This window comes from Erpetoichthys calabaricus, chromosome 12 (assembly GCF_900747795.2).
Source record: "Erpetoichthys calabaricus chromosome 12, fErpCal1.3, whole genome shotgun sequence".
Classification (NCBI taxonomy): domain Eukaryota; kingdom Metazoa; phylum Chordata; class Cladistia; order Polypteriformes; family Polypteridae; genus Erpetoichthys; species Erpetoichthys calabaricus.
In genome coordinates this window covers 92532992-92550095 of record NC_041405.2, presented here as the reverse complement: position 1 = coordinate 92550095, position 17104 = coordinate 92532992, and the positions used below count along the sequence as shown (strand labels likewise).

At 36.7% G+C, this 17104-nt stretch overlaps 1 protein-coding gene across 3 annotated transcripts in view; it reads right to left on the bottom strand.

Annotated features, from left to right (window-relative positions):
• Positions 1 to 4336: 4336 nt before the first annotated feature.
• Positions 4337 to 17104, bottom strand: part of sytl4 (synaptotagmin-like 4) — a 44925-nt gene continuing 32157 nt past the window's right edge. For all 3 annotated transcript variants that reach the window (XM_028815889.2, XM_028815890.2, XM_051935069.1), the window contains 12 exons: positions 16521 to 16610; positions 16323 to 16437; positions 16045 to 16126; positions 13724 to 13833; positions 12127 to 12216; positions 11844 to 12022; positions 10837 to 10939; positions 10542 to 10703; positions 6890 to 6989; positions 6704 to 6803; positions 6351 to 6559; positions 4337 to 4682 (listed from right to left, as the gene is read on the bottom strand). In XM_028815889.2, coding sequence (XP_028671722.1) covers positions 4543 to 4682; positions 6351 to 6559; positions 6704 to 6803; positions 6890 to 6989; positions 10542 to 10703; positions 10837 to 10939; positions 11844 to 12022; positions 12127 to 12216; positions 13724 to 13833; positions 16045 to 16126; positions 16323 to 16437; positions 16521 to 16610 — 1480 coding nt within the window. In that variant the 3' untranslated portion in view covers positions 4337 to 4542. The remainder of the gene's footprint in view (positions 4683 to 6350; positions 6560 to 6703; positions 6804 to 6889; positions 6990 to 10541; positions 10704 to 10836; positions 10940 to 11843; positions 12023 to 12126; positions 12217 to 13723; positions 13834 to 16044; positions 16127 to 16322; positions 16438 to 16520; positions 16611 to 17104) is intronic.

Sequence of the window (17104 nt, the reverse complement as noted above, 5' to 3'; positions counted from 1 at the left end):
TTCTTATTGTCCTTTTGATTTCAGTGCAATTCTTTATTAGCTTTATAGTACATCTGGTTGATAGACGGCTAGAACTTTATTTGTCCCTGGGGGAAATTTACCTTTTGTAGAAGCTCAAGAAACATAAATATTAAACCACGTAACACCATCCCTCAAACATACACAATAATAAAAAAAGAAAAAACTTCTGACTTGGCTCATGCTAAGACATTATACAGTCTTACTGCTGTTGATAGTGTTTCCTGACATATTCCTGTTGAATAATTAGTTGGCTGAAAGTATTCAGTATTAGTGTATCAGAGGGAGGATGTACTGTAGAGCAACGTTCCTCATGGCACTCAGTTTGGTCTTCATTCTCTCCTCTTCTTCAAAGTCTAGGGGGCAGAGAGGAGGAGGAGGAGGTTGGGAGCATTTGCTGATAGCGTGTTGCCAAACCACCTGGATTGGGACCCGAGTGCAGTAGGTGACACCTCAGCAGCGCACTCGGTGTGTCCCATAACTGAGCCTGCTTCTTTAATCAGCTTGTTGATTCGGAGGGCCTCTCTTGAAGTGAGGTTAAAATCCCAGCACACCACACAAAGAAAATCACACTGGCCATCACAGAGTTGTGCAACACGTGAAGTATGTCACAACCCACGCTGAAGGAAGGCAGTCTCCTAAGAAGAAAGCAGTTTGTTCAGCCCTTTCAGTTATAGCTCCTCTGTATTACGAGACCAGTCCAACCTGTAATTGACGTGGACCTACAAGTACTTTTAGCACGGCAACCACCTTTACATCCACTCTCTGAACAGTGAGCCGACACACAGGCTGTTTGGTGTGGCGAAGAACAATAACCAGTTCCTTAGTGTTGCTGATGTTAAGCTGAAGACCATTCTTTCTGCAGCAAGAAGCAAATTTCTCCACCTGATTCTTATATTCTGTCTCATCCCCCTTATCGATACACCCCATAAGTGTAGAATCATCTGAGAATTTCTGCAAGTGACATGATGGTGTTACATTTATAGTCTTAGGTGTACAGAGTGAATAGAAAAGGAGACACGACTGTTTGTAGTGTTGCTCACATACAGTATGTATCAACAACACAGTCCTTGAGTCTCACAAGCTAAGGTCGTCTCATCACCTGCATATGCCCAAGTTCTCCCCCTTGCCAGAGAATGCTGGGTGGTATTGAAAGCGCTGAAGAAATAAAAATAACTCACTGTGCTGCCAGCTTTGTACAGATGGGAATAAGCCTTGTGGACTGCGAGATAATTGCATCTTCCAGTTGAAACTTTGTTCAATAGGCAGATTGCAGTGGGGCCAGGTGGTCTTTCAGAAGAGAACTTCTATAGTCTAGGATGAGCCTCTCAAAGGTTTTCATGATGTGAGAAGTAAGGGTCTCTGTTCTGTAGATATGCCATCTTACACTGATTATTTCACATTGGACCAATACCTTTGTCTAAGGCAAATTAGAAAATAGCAACACCTTCCAACTGTTCAGTTTATTTTTCTGTGCTTTTAAAAATTACTGCCTGCCAGGAACATTGTCTATTTAATTTTAACCAGGACTTCATTCATTGTGTGCTGTTTTCATCCATTGTCTTTTTTCTCTTGTTCACTTTTTTTGCCGTTTCCATTAACACAAAAAATACAAATGTATTCAGTTTTAAAACATCAATTTTTAGGTTTGAATCATGAGAGGCAAGCAAACAATTCTCTCATTCGGAACATACTTGCAAAATCATAATCCACTACCATCCATCCATACATTTTCTAATTTGCTCTCTCAGTTCAGGGGCGTTTGCCCTGCCAGTTCTGGGGAAAGGCGAGAGCCAAACTTTAATGATATGACACAAGGCAGACCCACACATTACACAGACACATTCTGGGCCAGTCATATACACAAGCTGGACTAATGTACACATGTATGCAGAGAAAAATCCATACAAATTTAGGAAGAACATGCACACTCCACATAGCACTAATGGGTACACTATTGGGCTGAAATTTTATAAGGAAGCAAACCAAAACCAAAAAAGTGCAGCATTGTACAGTATATAAAGCCTTTGATAAGGTGCCACATGGGAAGTAAGTTATCAGAGTACTACAAAGCAGCATGCAAATTGCTGCAGAATCCGCTGCACCACAGACAACACTATGTGATGGTACAAGGAACTTGTTCAGAATTTGCCAGTGTGAAAAACCGGGCCTGCAGGTTCTCTTAGATATACAGATAATTGAAATAAAAATGCAAATAGTGTGCTTTCCTGTAATGGAAAACTGACATTTAAACCATTAGCTTATGTGGTAGTCCTTACTGAAAAAGATACATCTTGTCATTTATTACTGAACCTGCTACCAGAGCAATGTCATGTTAACCCTGGATAAGATGCCAGTCTACTACAGGGCTCACTCAGCACCAACACCACAATTTATGGTGGCCAGTTAACCTACTGTGCTCATTTTTGATGTAAAGTACTGAAGAAAAGACAGACATGAGGGGGAAAAAAAGGCAACCTGATACAGACAGTGACTGTGCCGAGATGTAAAGCCAGGACTGACACCGAGTGGCAGATGTGCTAACCACTGTTAGCAATCATATGAAGGATGCAAGACAAATAACAGAGGAAGTGATCAACAGATAAATTCATCATAAAGAACAACTAAAGCTTAGGCTATCTACATCAGAAAAGTCCTTAATAGTAATATAGCCACTTTCATCAATATATAGGATGGCAAAAATAATTTATTTAAAGGTCTAATGAAAACTTTTTGTTTTTAAAGTTTGTTCGGGACATGGTGTAGATTAATGTGAAGTTTGGGTTATTGTAAAATAGTCATATTTTATAACTCCTCATTTTTCAGAGGTAGCTATTATATATGTAAAATTGAGCATTTTAAAACGGTTGAATTTATAATTTGATTTTACTCACAAAATCACCACATCTTTTGAAATTGAATAAAACAACACTGCCCGTAAATTAAGAAGTTGACATATCACGCTTTAAATTGTGTCTGATTGACTACCATTTTATTAAAACAGCTTAAATCATAAACAAACTGTCGATCCAAATGACAAAACAATAAACTTCAGCCAAGTTCTTTTTTTCTGAATCTGCCTTTGCTATGTCAGGGACTGCAGAGCTACCTGAGCCTATCATGGCACTAATCACCTCTGGGTGCAGTGCCAGTCCATCACCGGGCACACACTCGCACAAACCCACGGTCCTTCATGCATGGCAAGTCAATGTAGAGATGCCAGACAGGCTAACTTGCACACTTACGGAAGGCAGTGAGAGAATACATGAAAGTGACAAGAGAATTTAAGATGAAATGTATTTAGATATTTTGGGGAAACTTCTTATATATTGAATGAAGTATAAGAAATATCAGTTGACTTCAGATTTGCTTCTTAAATACGTATACTGCAGATATGTCAGAATCAGCATAGAAGCAAGCAGTATGCCATCTTTCTAATCACAGGATTCACTTATTGTTATATTTTATTCATTATGACTTTATGGTACAGAAAAAAAAGGTCTTTTAACTTTAAAATATGTTTATTTAAAAACAGCTTATTTAAAAAGATAAAAGGTAACTTTAAAATACAATTATTTCTCTAAGTCTTTTTAAGCTGAATCTGTTTGGTAGTGTTTTATATAATAAAAAAATCTGATCAAACAAACAATATACAGTACTAATGACAGAATTAGTAAATAGTGTATTGATGCTTTTGGCTCCCTTATATATTTGATAATACAATCTTACTATAAAACCCCTCAAAAAAAGAAAAATGTGAACAGTGTTTTTGTATTGAAGTTGCTTTTGTATGGTGGAGAATGATTTTTACAAAAGAAATGTGTATACATTTGCTCCAATTTGTGCACAAAGATCTAAAAACAATAAAGTACATAAAACTGAATAAACAAAAAGCTATTCTATTTTTCTAGTGATAAGAATATTTGTTGTACTTAAAAGTTCATATTTGCTTTCATTGTTAAACACAAACATAATTAGGTTACACTGAACACACAGTGCAGTACATACTATTATGTGACATGCAGAATGATTATATAGTGAACTAAAGTTGGAATATGTATACATAGCTAGTTCACACATAAGCACACGTTTTTGCAACCAAAGTTGTACATTTTACAAGAATAATTTACATGAAGCCCATCAGACACAGCTTTTGAATGAAACAACATTGTAGATAGAAACTTAACCCTGTACAATATTTCCTCCCGTGAAAATGCATAGCCAGTATTTCTAACTAATTCCCCAATACATATATATCTGTAAAAAATACCAAGCACTACACTTTAAAAAGGGAATAATCTCCCATTTCAAGCAAACATTTAATTAAAAACTTGTTTTATTAAAGGGTGACCTATTGGTTTATTGGTACAAGAGATCCCAGACAGATATAAAAGGAGTGATACTCTGTACAAACATTTGTCCTTTTCCATATGGCTGACATACTTAGAAACCACCAGCCACATCTTAATCACAAATGACCCTCAGTGAGAACAACTCCTTGCCTGTGACATCTGGGGAGACTTCTCATTTCACAAGTCCCATTGTAGAACGCAGGAGCAGTGTGCCCTCTGCCCAGGAGTCTGGGAACTGCATCATCTTCTTCCACAGACTGACCTCCTCCCCTTTTGAGTCCATCCAGGTGACATGCTGTCCTTTGTTCATCCCTGTCAAAAAAAACAAAACAATCCAACACCAGGAAATCTTATTGACTGTTAGCGTTATTCGTTAAAATGTACTTGGGATGGAACATTTTTTTAAATAAATGCATGAATACAGACTTCTAGCCCATTGTATTTTTCAGCACAGGATTAGTAACTACACAGGATTCTCTAATGTACTGTATACACCCTCACCCAAAATGCAGCTTCCTCTCCATGATGAAGACAAGCTGTTATACTCAGAAATCCTGAAAAACTTAAGTGACCATAAACATTAATATATAACATTTTATCACATGGGGTAAAATGTCTCATTACTTTTTGGATGTACAGAAGAATGGAGACATTCCAGCATATAAAAACACTGCAAATGCATGCTTTACATTATGCTGCAGTGTATTTTAACGATGAAGAAGATGATATCCTGGGATCTTCTGAAACAAGGTAAATTTGATTTACTTGAATTCCTGAATGGAAAAACCCCTGGTGCATAATTTGGTCATCATTAGCGCATTAAGTAAGTGAACAAAACACTCTGATGTTTGTTTCAAGTGAATGACTAGACCCTTATCTGCCCTAACTTGTCATGCTATTAACCGATGGAAATCTTTATATATAATACGCTACTGTGCCTTTCCGTTTGTCTGTCCAGGATTTTAAATCCCTGTAGCTTGCAAACCATTTGACCTATTGACCTGACATTTGGTACACATATACTACGTGACGTCTACTATCCACTTTTGGGGTGATCATTGATCTCCAAAGTTATTCCTCTTTTTATTTTATTGTAGAATCAACTCTCGGCAGCAGGTTGGCCATGCGGCACATGCGTACGGGCAGAGTTCTCATGCCTACCACCTTTGCCATCACTTCCCCTACCTCTTCATATCTTAAATCATTCTTGAGGCAGATTGAAGACTTAATTTTTCACTTGAGCTGGCACTTAAGAAAAACGTACTGAGTAACTGCAACACAAACACTGAATTAATCGGTTTTAATGCGAAAAGATGCAGACAAAAGAAGAGAAGAAGCGGGCTGATAGGGTGGAGAGAAGAAGAGCTGCTCAGGAAGCAGCAAGAGCATCAACCTCTGAGCAAAGGAATGCTAAACGTACAGAGAAAGAGGATGAAAACTAGGAATGCTCAAGTCAAGTGTATTCACTGCACGTTATCGCACAGTGCGCTGTTACTGGTGTTAATATAATATGCTATTGTTGTTGTATATCTGGAGTGGGGAGTCAAAAGGATTCGGCTCATTACAGGCCTATCCTGACCGAGACTATGACTTTAAATTTAAAAAATTCAACTGCAATTCTAGACAAGCTCCATTTTAAATTACCCATCTAGGAAAACAAACAAACATTCTCCTCCAAGGTCTTGCAAAACTATTCTGGCCAACAATTAATGCATATACCACCCTGGAATGGCCAGAGGAGGATGTCATGTAGACTGTTCTAACAGTTTTGGCATCAGCATTTCCCAAAACAGGCTGAACAAAGACACTTGCAAAGAAGGTGGCAGTTTAGTAAACAGTGGCAGCTTCCGGTTAGCAGTACTTTAATGTGTCCTTGAAGACACCATATAAAAATGGCCATAACCCTCTCCTACAAACCTATTTTAGCTGCTTGGCACTACAGTACTTCCTTTTTCTTGGCTGAAAAGACTTTTACAGTACCTGTGCCTAATCCTAGTCGGATGCCGCCTAAGAAATGATTGCTAGACATTGCTTCTCGGTCCCACACAGTAAGCTCCAGACAGAGGTCCTTCAGCTCATCAAATGACACTCCAGTGTACACAAAAGTGTGGTCATAATATGGGTTCAGGGTCTTCTTTATCACTGGACTCTTTTTTTTAGTTTTCTTGGACCTGTCGGGCAAGAGATACCTGAAACAAATACAAACAGTACTAGATGAAATACCTTAGGTCAATATCATATAAACGTACTGGTTATTTCCAATGAGATATTTTGCATTAGTTCAAAACCCACTACATGAAGAATGCAAGCAGGGTGATTCTTCAAATGCCTACCCTTTAACAAAACTATCAGAAGTCTCTCCTGCCTTCACTGCAGTCAAACCTCTGGCCTCTTTGATTAAAACATGTAGCTCTCCTCCTTCATCCTTCTTACCTGCAAAAGAAACCAAAGCAATTAATGATGCATTTAAAACAGGGAAAGGCTCCTGAGCAGATAAAACGTTCAGTGCATCCTCTTACTTTTGGATTTTTGTGGCTGCAGTTTACTTTGAGGAACATACTTCAGGGAAATGACCAGCTCTCCTTTGTAATGTGAATAGGCGCTAGACTGGGACGAAGCCTACAAGAGAAACACAGGAATGTGGTGTGACTATGCAACAAGGCAGGCACTCAGCAGGAATATCAGGTGCAAACCCAAAGTGCAGATCATTTGCCTATTCAAAACTACTGTGCTTCATACAACCACAACCCGCCACTTTCCGTGCTCTGAAGCAACCTAATACCCATGCTTTCCATTTTTTCCTTCTTGATTACAGCACTGTAACAGAGTACTCGCATTTCTACATACAAATGAACAAAGCAGAACAGAAACTAGTCCAGAGAGTCATTGATGAGGCATTCCTAGTGACTGACAAACTCATTATGGCATATACTCTTGCTCACTGCAGGACCTTCATCTCCCAAAGCAGCCCTCAACACATATGGTCTCAGTCAACTAAAGTGGAAAGGAAACAAACAGAAAAACAACACTGTAATTGTTTGTGTCTATAAATAATATTTTTAAAATTTGGGATTGAAATAATCTCTAGCTTTCCATACATAAGAAGGAGACTCTCATTCACAAAGTGACCCCTGACCTCCAGCACAGTGTCAAGTGTGTTTGAGCCATTCAGAATTTTGATTTGTTTTACAAATGTCAGACAAGCCGCTGTACATTCCCAGCATGGGCGCTCCCCAGATCCAAGTGTGAGAAAAACAAACCTCAAAAACAACATGCCCTGCCCATGTTACTATTGCTCATACCACACACACAGGGAGGAAGAAAAAAATCTAACCAAACTGGAAGAACAAAATATAAACAACAGTTGGGCAGCAAGGGAAAATCTTTCCATTTGTAATTATGCTCTGTATCCTCTGCCAAATTAAATTTCATCTCAACATAAACAGGCAGTGGTGAAAATAAACAAAATGTAACAGGTGCTACAGTAATGCAGTGGACATCCTGGCTGCCTCACAGGTCTGTGACAGTTGGTTTGAATCCCTGCTCATTTACTGGCTATGCATGTTTTCCTGCATCTGAATGGGAGTTTCAGGTACCGTAAGGTTTGCTCAAATTCCAGAAGTAGACTGGAAACTGTAAAATGTGTGGGCGTACATCTGCAGGACTCCTTTAGTAAAAGGACATCCTGTCTGGGGTCAGTGGCTGCTTTGCATCCAAAAGTGTAAGGGTAGTCTGCAGCCCCTGTGACACCGAAATGGACCAAGTGAGTTTGATAAAAATCAGTCCCGGGTTTTTTTTATTTCCTGTTTTACTTGAGGTGGTGCTGGGTTAGCTTCTGCATCATGCGGCTAAAGAATATTGAAGAATGAACGACAATACTATAGATTTCGGATTTTCCAGTTAAAAATTCATCAATAAGAAAGTAATGTTAATCTGGAAAATGAAGAGAAAAATTTGTAATTGAAAGGATGCACAAAATATAAAAAAGTATTTGGAATACAACTACACTTTGGAACACCTCCATTATTGAAATGTATGAGTGACGTAACATATGTAGTAGCAACACGTATTGGAAGAACAACCAGTCATCTAATCACTTTCAAGCCTTAAAATGACATAAATCTAACCTTTAGAACCAAAAAAAAAAACAATGTTTTTCATTGACATCTTGCCTGAAGAAGGGGCCTGAGTTGCCTCGAAAGCTTGCATATTGTAATCTTTTTAGTTAGCCAATAAAATGTGTCATTTTGCTTGGCTTTTCTCTACATTCATAATGGCTAACACGGTACAACACCCTAGGGTCAGTGCTTCCCAACCCGTGTGCCACGGCACCCTGGTATGCCGTGAGCACGGACTAAGGGTGTCGTTGCCAGGTGTCAGAACATAAAAAAAACTGATTTGAACTGATAATAATAATACCAGTTACACCTCAAGACTAAAGTCATGCTACCTGTGTGCTTTAATACAGTCCAGCGTGCATCCTATTTCAACTGCAGTCTGACGAATTAATAAATATTAGCTCTAATTTACTTACTTGCCACAGGGTAAGTGACGTTGCTTCCAGTTGTCTGTTTGGTTTTTTTTTTGCGCCGAAAATTGCCGACTGTAGTGAAAGTCGTAAACGTAAAAACAGCAGCAGCATCAACGACCTCAATGAAAATGATAATGCGGGGAGCAGTAAAGTTGCAAAAACGAAAACACGATACTATCAGGACAGTTACTTGAATTATGGGTTTACATTTGTTGACAAAAAAGGTATTCAGCACCTGCGATGTTTGTTGTGTGGTGATATCCTTGCAAATGAAGCCATGGTTCCAAGCAAATTGCAACGTTTTCATTTGAGACTGGTTTACTAGCAATTTATTTTTGTTACCTTTGTAAATGCAAAAATGTGTAGTTGGTACGCCTTATAAAAATAGGAATCTCATTCTACTCAACTGATGAGTTAAGATTAAATTGTTAATTTGAGTAGTTACATATCAGAGTGAAGGGGTGCCGTTAGCTGAAAAGATTTCACTAAAGGTGCCATGGTTTGGGAGAGGTTGGGAAGCACTGCCCTAGGTACTTCATTCTATCAACTAATTCATGTGGTAAAGATCTAAAAGCTGCAATGTATGCTAAACAGTAGAATATACTGCACATTCCACAAGCACTTATTATAATATGTACTTAACTACTGTTAGTGCACTATGTTTCAGTAAAGGTTTCCTTTTTCTTCCACCATCTGTTTATGTTTGCTCCTTTAGATTTATGGACCAACAGACTTTAAACGCCACTTAAAGCGGACGGTTTTACATTTTTCCTGTATGGGTATCTGTGCATGGGTGAACCCATGACCTGTCCAATTCCAACTCTTTCCTTTCATTTTATAGCCATGAAACACCTGTTGCTAAGAGGGATACCCTTTGGAGGAGGCTTCAAATTGGAACACTTGGAAATATGTCTTTAATTCAACTTGCAATGCCTTTATATTTTATTTATGGGGAAACCCAACCCTTGAACCAAAACAAACTGATAAATTAAGTTTCCCAGTATTGACACAGTACTTTGGGTTAACCAGAGGTTTATTTAGTAGAGGCACACTGCAGTTAAATGCTGATATGTTATCCCAGCTCTGCGGTTTGCATGCCCCTCCTGTGCCACATCTAGTTTTCATCCCAAATTCCCACATGCACATTAGTTTAACTACTGACTGTAAATTGGTAAAGAATAAGTGAATATATGGGTGTTAGTTTGTGTGCCCTGCAGTGGACTGGCACCCCATCCTAGGAGTGGCCCCACTTTGTGCCCAGTGCTGTTGGAACTGCTATCCCGTACTGGAATAAGAAGAAACTAGATGAATGGATATTTTAGATGAATTACTGTGTTACCACTTATTAATTGGTTAGTTTATTTTTCACTTTTTTTCTCAAAATTACACTGTCTCCTGAAAAAAAGTTGTTTGCAGCTATTTACTTCTGTAAATTTCTTGTAGGAAAAAAGATCTCAGGCAGTAGTCTGGATACTAAACTAGAATAATGTACAAAGTATTCAACACGTGGTACTTCCATTTATTTTTTATAAATAAGCAAAAAGCAGTAAACACCATATGAACTGAGAATAGTTTAAAGTATTACCTTTCAGAAATGATAGTTTTGAACTATGGGGCAAAACCACACATGCCATGCATACCTTTGAGTGCAGTGGCAGGCATTCTTCTGCAGTGTCCTTAAAGTTCCAAGTATCCAGCGACAGTTCCACTTCTCCCAAGAAGACATTTCTACCAAAACGGTCATAGTGCCACACCGATAACTGCAGGGTTCTCATTATTAGCTGACTTTGACTAATATTATACTGAAAAGAGAAAATAATGTGAACATCAATGCAAATAAAATATCAGTTAAAATAATTACACAACCTCTGTGTTATGAGCAATCTGATGTTAATTTGTTTCAACAAGAAGACTGGATCATGGGCTACAACTTACCACAATTTTGTCATGGTAAACAGGGTTAACAGTTTTGCTTCGGACAACAGTTTTTTTCTTGCTTTGGCGGGACTTTTCTGGTAACAGATAGGCCTTGACATATCTTGAATGTAAAAAAAAATAAAAATAAGCATTTATACTTCAATCAAAGTTACTGAAGCTGATATTCAAGGTATTCTCCTTTTAACAGACATGTAATCACTCAATTTCTATTGTTTTCCAGCTCTACATCCATCAGCTGCAGAACTCCACTCTCCTTAGTGTATGAAAATTCAACAAACTTATTTTTAATGCCTCACTTAGCAGTAAGTTCTGTCAGGACACTTAAGACAATGCTGCTGCTACTGCTTCTTTTTTTTTTTTTTAAACCACATACTAGTGTGTATGCCTTTGTCATTCATCTCTAGTCATTGCAGACATTTTTCACAGGTGATTCTCTGACTCTTACTAAACTACTCAAGCAGTTATTTCTGAATTCTGTTATTCTCAAGTGAATAGAAAGTGCAATTTTTGTTTCTAAGAGCACAGGTGAAAGCAGGTTATAATACACTGTATAGGGACAACTTGTTCATTGTTAACCATAAGCGAGTCTGTTAATTTTAAGTTGTCTATTTCTTTGTAAGTTTTATAGATAACAACATAAAGAGAGAATGCATTCCAGTGCACTCAATTGTCTTTGAGCAATACATCCTTTTCACTGATTTCACATTACAGGGTAATGAGTCCACACAAAAATGCAGAAGCAAAAAAAAAAGTTCTGTCAAGCAAGAAGCTTAGTAACATGGTAGGAAATTTATAATTCAAAATTTGGTTGCACAGAAAATACAACTTTCTCTGCCAGTGTAGAGGGTGGGTTGTGTGAGGTGCAAAGCAGAATCTTGTAATCAACCACTTGCTCCCTTTTTAAGCAATGCTTGAGTACCTGCTGTAAGATAATTCATTTTACTGAGTGAACTTTGCTTGCCCTGTCAGTACTATAACAACCTGAGCTGATAAATAGTACTCACGGATTGCAGCGTTTTTTTACTTCATCTGCATAAGCAAGGTTATGACATTCCTTTATGAAGATGCAGAGTGTCTGAGCATTCGTATCATAACTCATTGAAAACACAATCTCTCCAGTAACTTCCACATTACCATAGTCACCAGCCTCACTATAAATACTCATCATGCTTCCAAGCGTACCCTTGAGTAAATAAAAAAAGAAATTTGTGTATAAGTGACATTATTACAGTCATGTATATATTCTTACAAATAAAATGAACATACAAACATTTGCTGTGGACTTACAGATGATGCTCTACTATGAATACTGTTACTCCGTACTGCAGATTTACGGTGAATTTCAACCAAACTGTCAATATCTTCTTCTTCTTCATCCTGCACAAGACCAAAATTAAAAAACACACTTTTTAAAGGCACTTACTCTGTTTCCAAAAAATACTGTATAATATGCAGCACAGACAACCCAGTTTTTTTTTTTTTTTTGATAACACCAAGACACTTCACTCGCCTGTGCTCCAACTAGGAAAAAGAAAAATAAATAATTAAAAAGTAATGTAGCCAGTCATATCTCTCAAATGTAAGTCGCCGTGGATAAAGGCATCAGTCAAAATAACAATTAATGACAAACAATTAAATAACACAGCTTTCTATATTTGATGGCCATTTGATATTTTCAAAACAGACATTTGAGGATAAGCAGAACTATTTAGAAACCACAGCTTGCCTGGTGAAAGAGATATTAGAGACGGAGGAATACTTTAGAAAAGATGACACATTTTTAAATAGAGTTTCATAAAATGTACAGTATAGAAGACCATGAACAAATACGGTCTTGCTACCTTAGAACCAGGGTTTATTCCTTGGCTTGTACTGTTTTATTGTTGTTTTGTTAAAAGTTTAAGTTATTATTTTTCATGTTTTTATGTTTTATTTGTTGGTTTCCTTATTACTTTTTATTTATCTTCTTGCATTATTCCTCTGGTTATTCAAGTCTCCCAGAAAAAGGATTCAGCAGCGGTTCACTGAGTTTATATTGGAAATGCTTTTGTATGTTTTCATTTTTTGTTTGTTCTTGCTGGTTTTTGGATTTCCTTGCTTTCGGATTTGCGTATTTGGACTTATTTGCCTTGGTTTGCCTTTTTAGGCATATTCGTTTTGCTTTCTTGAGCATTTTGCTCCATTTTTCTATTTTTTGTTAAATTTTTCATTTATAAAGACAGAGTTTCTCATGGTGTCTCCCTTTTGTGAGGTATATTTTGATAGTTTGAACTTTAAATACCAGTATCTTCATTTTCTGGGTGTAGTCCGCAGTCCGGAGTATGCCCATAGTTGTTATTAGCTGGAGTGAACTGGACGGGACGGGGTTATCCTCTTCTGGGCTGGTCTGTAAAGTTCCTGTCCTGCTTTTATAGGTCTTTTAGATCACCTCACACAATTTTCATCATATTTGCAACTCCTATATACAACAGGTCTATATGTTATGGTGGTTAAGGAAAAGATAACACAGAACTGTAGTGAGTTACTCATAATCCATTTTAATTTTCCATTTCTCTTTTTGGATTTATTTCAAATATTGCTGCTGTTGCTAAACTTACATTTCAAGCCAAACTGCTCTTTGTTACAAGAAAAAAACTTCTTGTGCCTTTTGAGGACTATTCTGTTGTGCGCCATTTACAAAAGAAGAACTTTAAACTAAGACAGAAATATGCCAGAACAAATATAAATTGCAAGAGTGTTAAACCTCTGGACTATCATTTTCACGCAATTTGATATCTTTACAGATTTTTTTTTTTTCTGAAACCGGTTTCAGGCTATCAGTTCTCAAGATTTTTATGAAACTTAACACACTCATGCCAACTGAGTCAAATCCTGTAGCACTCACCAAATCCCTGTCAAGGCCAGGCATTGATTTGCTTCGGTCACCCATAGTGTTCTCTTCAATCTGTGGCACTTCTGAACGTAAATCAATCACTGACTTGGGTCTTGCATAGTCTGGAATGACAAAAAAATATATATATATATATTGTATGAAAAAAATGTTATTTGCTTGTCTTCTTTGACAATCATACGACTAAACATTCTTAAATATTTAAGAATACATAAAGTTCTTAAATATTCCAGACTTGAAGAATAAGCATCATATTAATCCAGTATATTCTTTGATCATTTGAAATTACAGAAAAAATATTAAACAACATTCTTCTACATTTATAAAATCTTTTTACAAACCAAGGATAATAGCTATACTCTAAACTGGAGGCATCTTGTTTCAATTGTTTTTCTCAGTTTTTAATTAAGGATAATCTCCCCATAACATATGCTACAGACACTGCCCTGAAAGCAATGTCTTCAAAACCAACCCCTACTTGGGCCTCTTGACTGGAATTTCAAAGAACTGCAAGGACAACTTGACTGTGTACCTTTTTTAAACAGTATCTTATATACAGCTAGACTAAAAATCACAACTCCGTACTAGTATAAGAGTCTAAAAGCAGAGTTACCTGCATTATCACATCTGGACATATAAAATGACCACTAGCCAGAAATTTCATTTAATTAACAAACTTTATTTTTAACCATTCAAAATCTACCTAATTTACTAGAGTATAACCAGACCATATTAGGCCTAAGGTAAAAATGAAATCTGCACACAATAAAGTTGGTTCTTAAGAAAAACAAGAAAAGAATAGTCTGAACCACCAATGTAAAGCATTTATCCACATTTGAAAAAGTAACAGAGAGCAGGGATTTAAAAAATAAAAATTTAAAGCTCATTGATTAGCATACAGTATTAGTAAAATGGACAGACTTCTATTTCTTAAACCTTAGATTTCTAACAAGCTACTACTTTGTGTCACAACTTTAAACATTCATCACACCAAGAAAAAGCTGAATTTGTCACTAAAATTAATTAAACATAACTGCAATGTTTCCCATTTTCCTTTTGTTATTATAATAGCTTTAAAATTTCCATTTTAAAAAGCCCTTTCAATGTTAGCAATGTTCACTTTTGTTATCTTAGGCTCAGCCAATAAGCACTTTTGAACATTGTATTGTGTGGCTGCTGACTTGACACACAATGCCTTAAACAATGAGGCATAATGAAAAATAAATATTAAAGAACATTTTTGCTATAACTTTAAAGTGGAAAAAGGAGGAGAAAAGTTCATCTGTGTATGGCACTCAATGACCATCTGGTCTTGCCCACAGCACTTAAATTGCATTGTATGCTGTGCTGCAAAGTATGAAGTCAGCTTCTATATGCCTAATTCAACATCCACCAGCTACATCATTTATTAAACTGCTATAAAAATCACATATTGATTAATCACTGCATCTGTGTGCTTGGGCAATCATCAGTAATCACTGACAGTCTGAACTATTCCATTTCACTTCCTTTTTGATATTGTCATTTTGTGTGTCTAGAAAATACTGTCAAGAGCTCCGTTTTCAAGGCTCTCATTAGTTAGAAGCTGCAGTTTTGTTTTTCCCAGCTTCTTTTCTGTAACTCTGCATAAGTCATGTGTGTTTCATGATTTCCAGATGCAACGTGACCAAAAATGTAAAAATATTAATGATGATAAACAAATGGACAAACATATGGCACAAATGTATATGTAGCACCCACAATATTTAACCTACATTTGAATTTACCCCAAAATATACTGATTTTAATATGAGAATGTTTGCCTAATTTGATAGCCTGACACCTCATTCAAACAAAGTGGGCATACACCTAACAAACGTGGGTCACTTAAATGTCAGTTTTCAAAGGATTTCCATATTTACTTTCTAGGCATCCCATATTTTAATAACTAATTTCCAGGAGGAGGACCATTATGTTGTACTTTCTTTGTTAACTTTGGGCAGGAGGAGGGGGAACTGAATTTCTTGACTTGCTTCTTTGTGTGCTACTGGAAACATTGTGCACTGAAGCATAAAACATTGTGTGTTCACAGAAAGAACAATGTTACAAGGCTGTAAGGCTGGAGCGAAAACATGCTACATAATGTACCTGCACAGCTGGAAATAACTTTACTGAATATTTGGTGAGAATGCAGACAATCCAAATATTATGTTGGTTGCTCACTACCACAAGGGCATTACTGTATTTGAGAAACTTTTTTTTTTTTTTTGCCACATTCTTATCAGAGTACCCTCAGATGATAAATTATCAATGTCAATACATTGAAAGTTTCATACCAGACAAAGCAATTGTTTTTGGATTTTTTGTAAATAATGTGTCATCTGCTGGTTCTTCACTTCTTTTCTTTGAAGGAGAATCCTGTGAGAAGCAGAAAGGAAAAAAAATAAGGAAAAATTAACCTTTTAAAATTATGAAATAACTATCATAAGAATTAAACCAGATATTTCCAACTGTGCTCATTGAATTGCCAATACACCGTCGTTAATGTTAGAAGACTACTGCTTTTGTTCACTTAAATTACAGGTGTTCTCACAGTTTCATCTCGGTAGCTTACTTCTGACTTTACAGCCTGATGAGATTTTGAAGTTGTAGTGGACATTGTGAAAGCTTCTGGGTTCAGATTCACGGGTATGCTTTGAGGCACAGCAGCATCTCCCAAAGAACCCCTCCTAAATAGTTGAGGGAAAAAGTAAGGAACTAGCTTCTTTTTGTTTGAAAGTATTTTATCAAACAATTAAAAGGATTCACTTGCCTCTTGAAGACCGGTGTGGATTGGTGGGACTCAGCTGACTCTGTATCACTCTTCTGTTGCTCTGCACCCTCAGAGTTCTCAAATAGTACACTGGAACAGTTTTTAAGTACAGTTTTATCACTCCTTAGCACATTTAATTAATAAAAAGTAGTCTCCTTTCCTTAAAAACGTACAAGTACTATTTGGTATGACAAGAGTAATTTAATTGAATTCAGGATTTAATTTTTCTCTCTTTTACAAAACTTAAGTGCTATTACAATGGCATATTTTTTTCTTTTGTTTTGTTAAAAAAATGCTGGTGACAGTGTTTGTATGCAGAGTGAAGATCGGGAAGTAAATTAACCTAATCTAATTGTATTTAATAATTTAAAATGAACAAGTGGAATATAATCATGAGGCACTTGAAAATTCCTAAACAGATATATTGTGCATTATATACATGATCTTTTTTTAAATAATTTATTAGCCATCACTGTTCACAGCTGCGAACAGCACAGTTTCAATAGCTTTTAAATACAAAGACTTAAATTACTGGCATCAAGATGTACAACAAAGAAAATGAGCTTCTTGTTCCAGAATACATT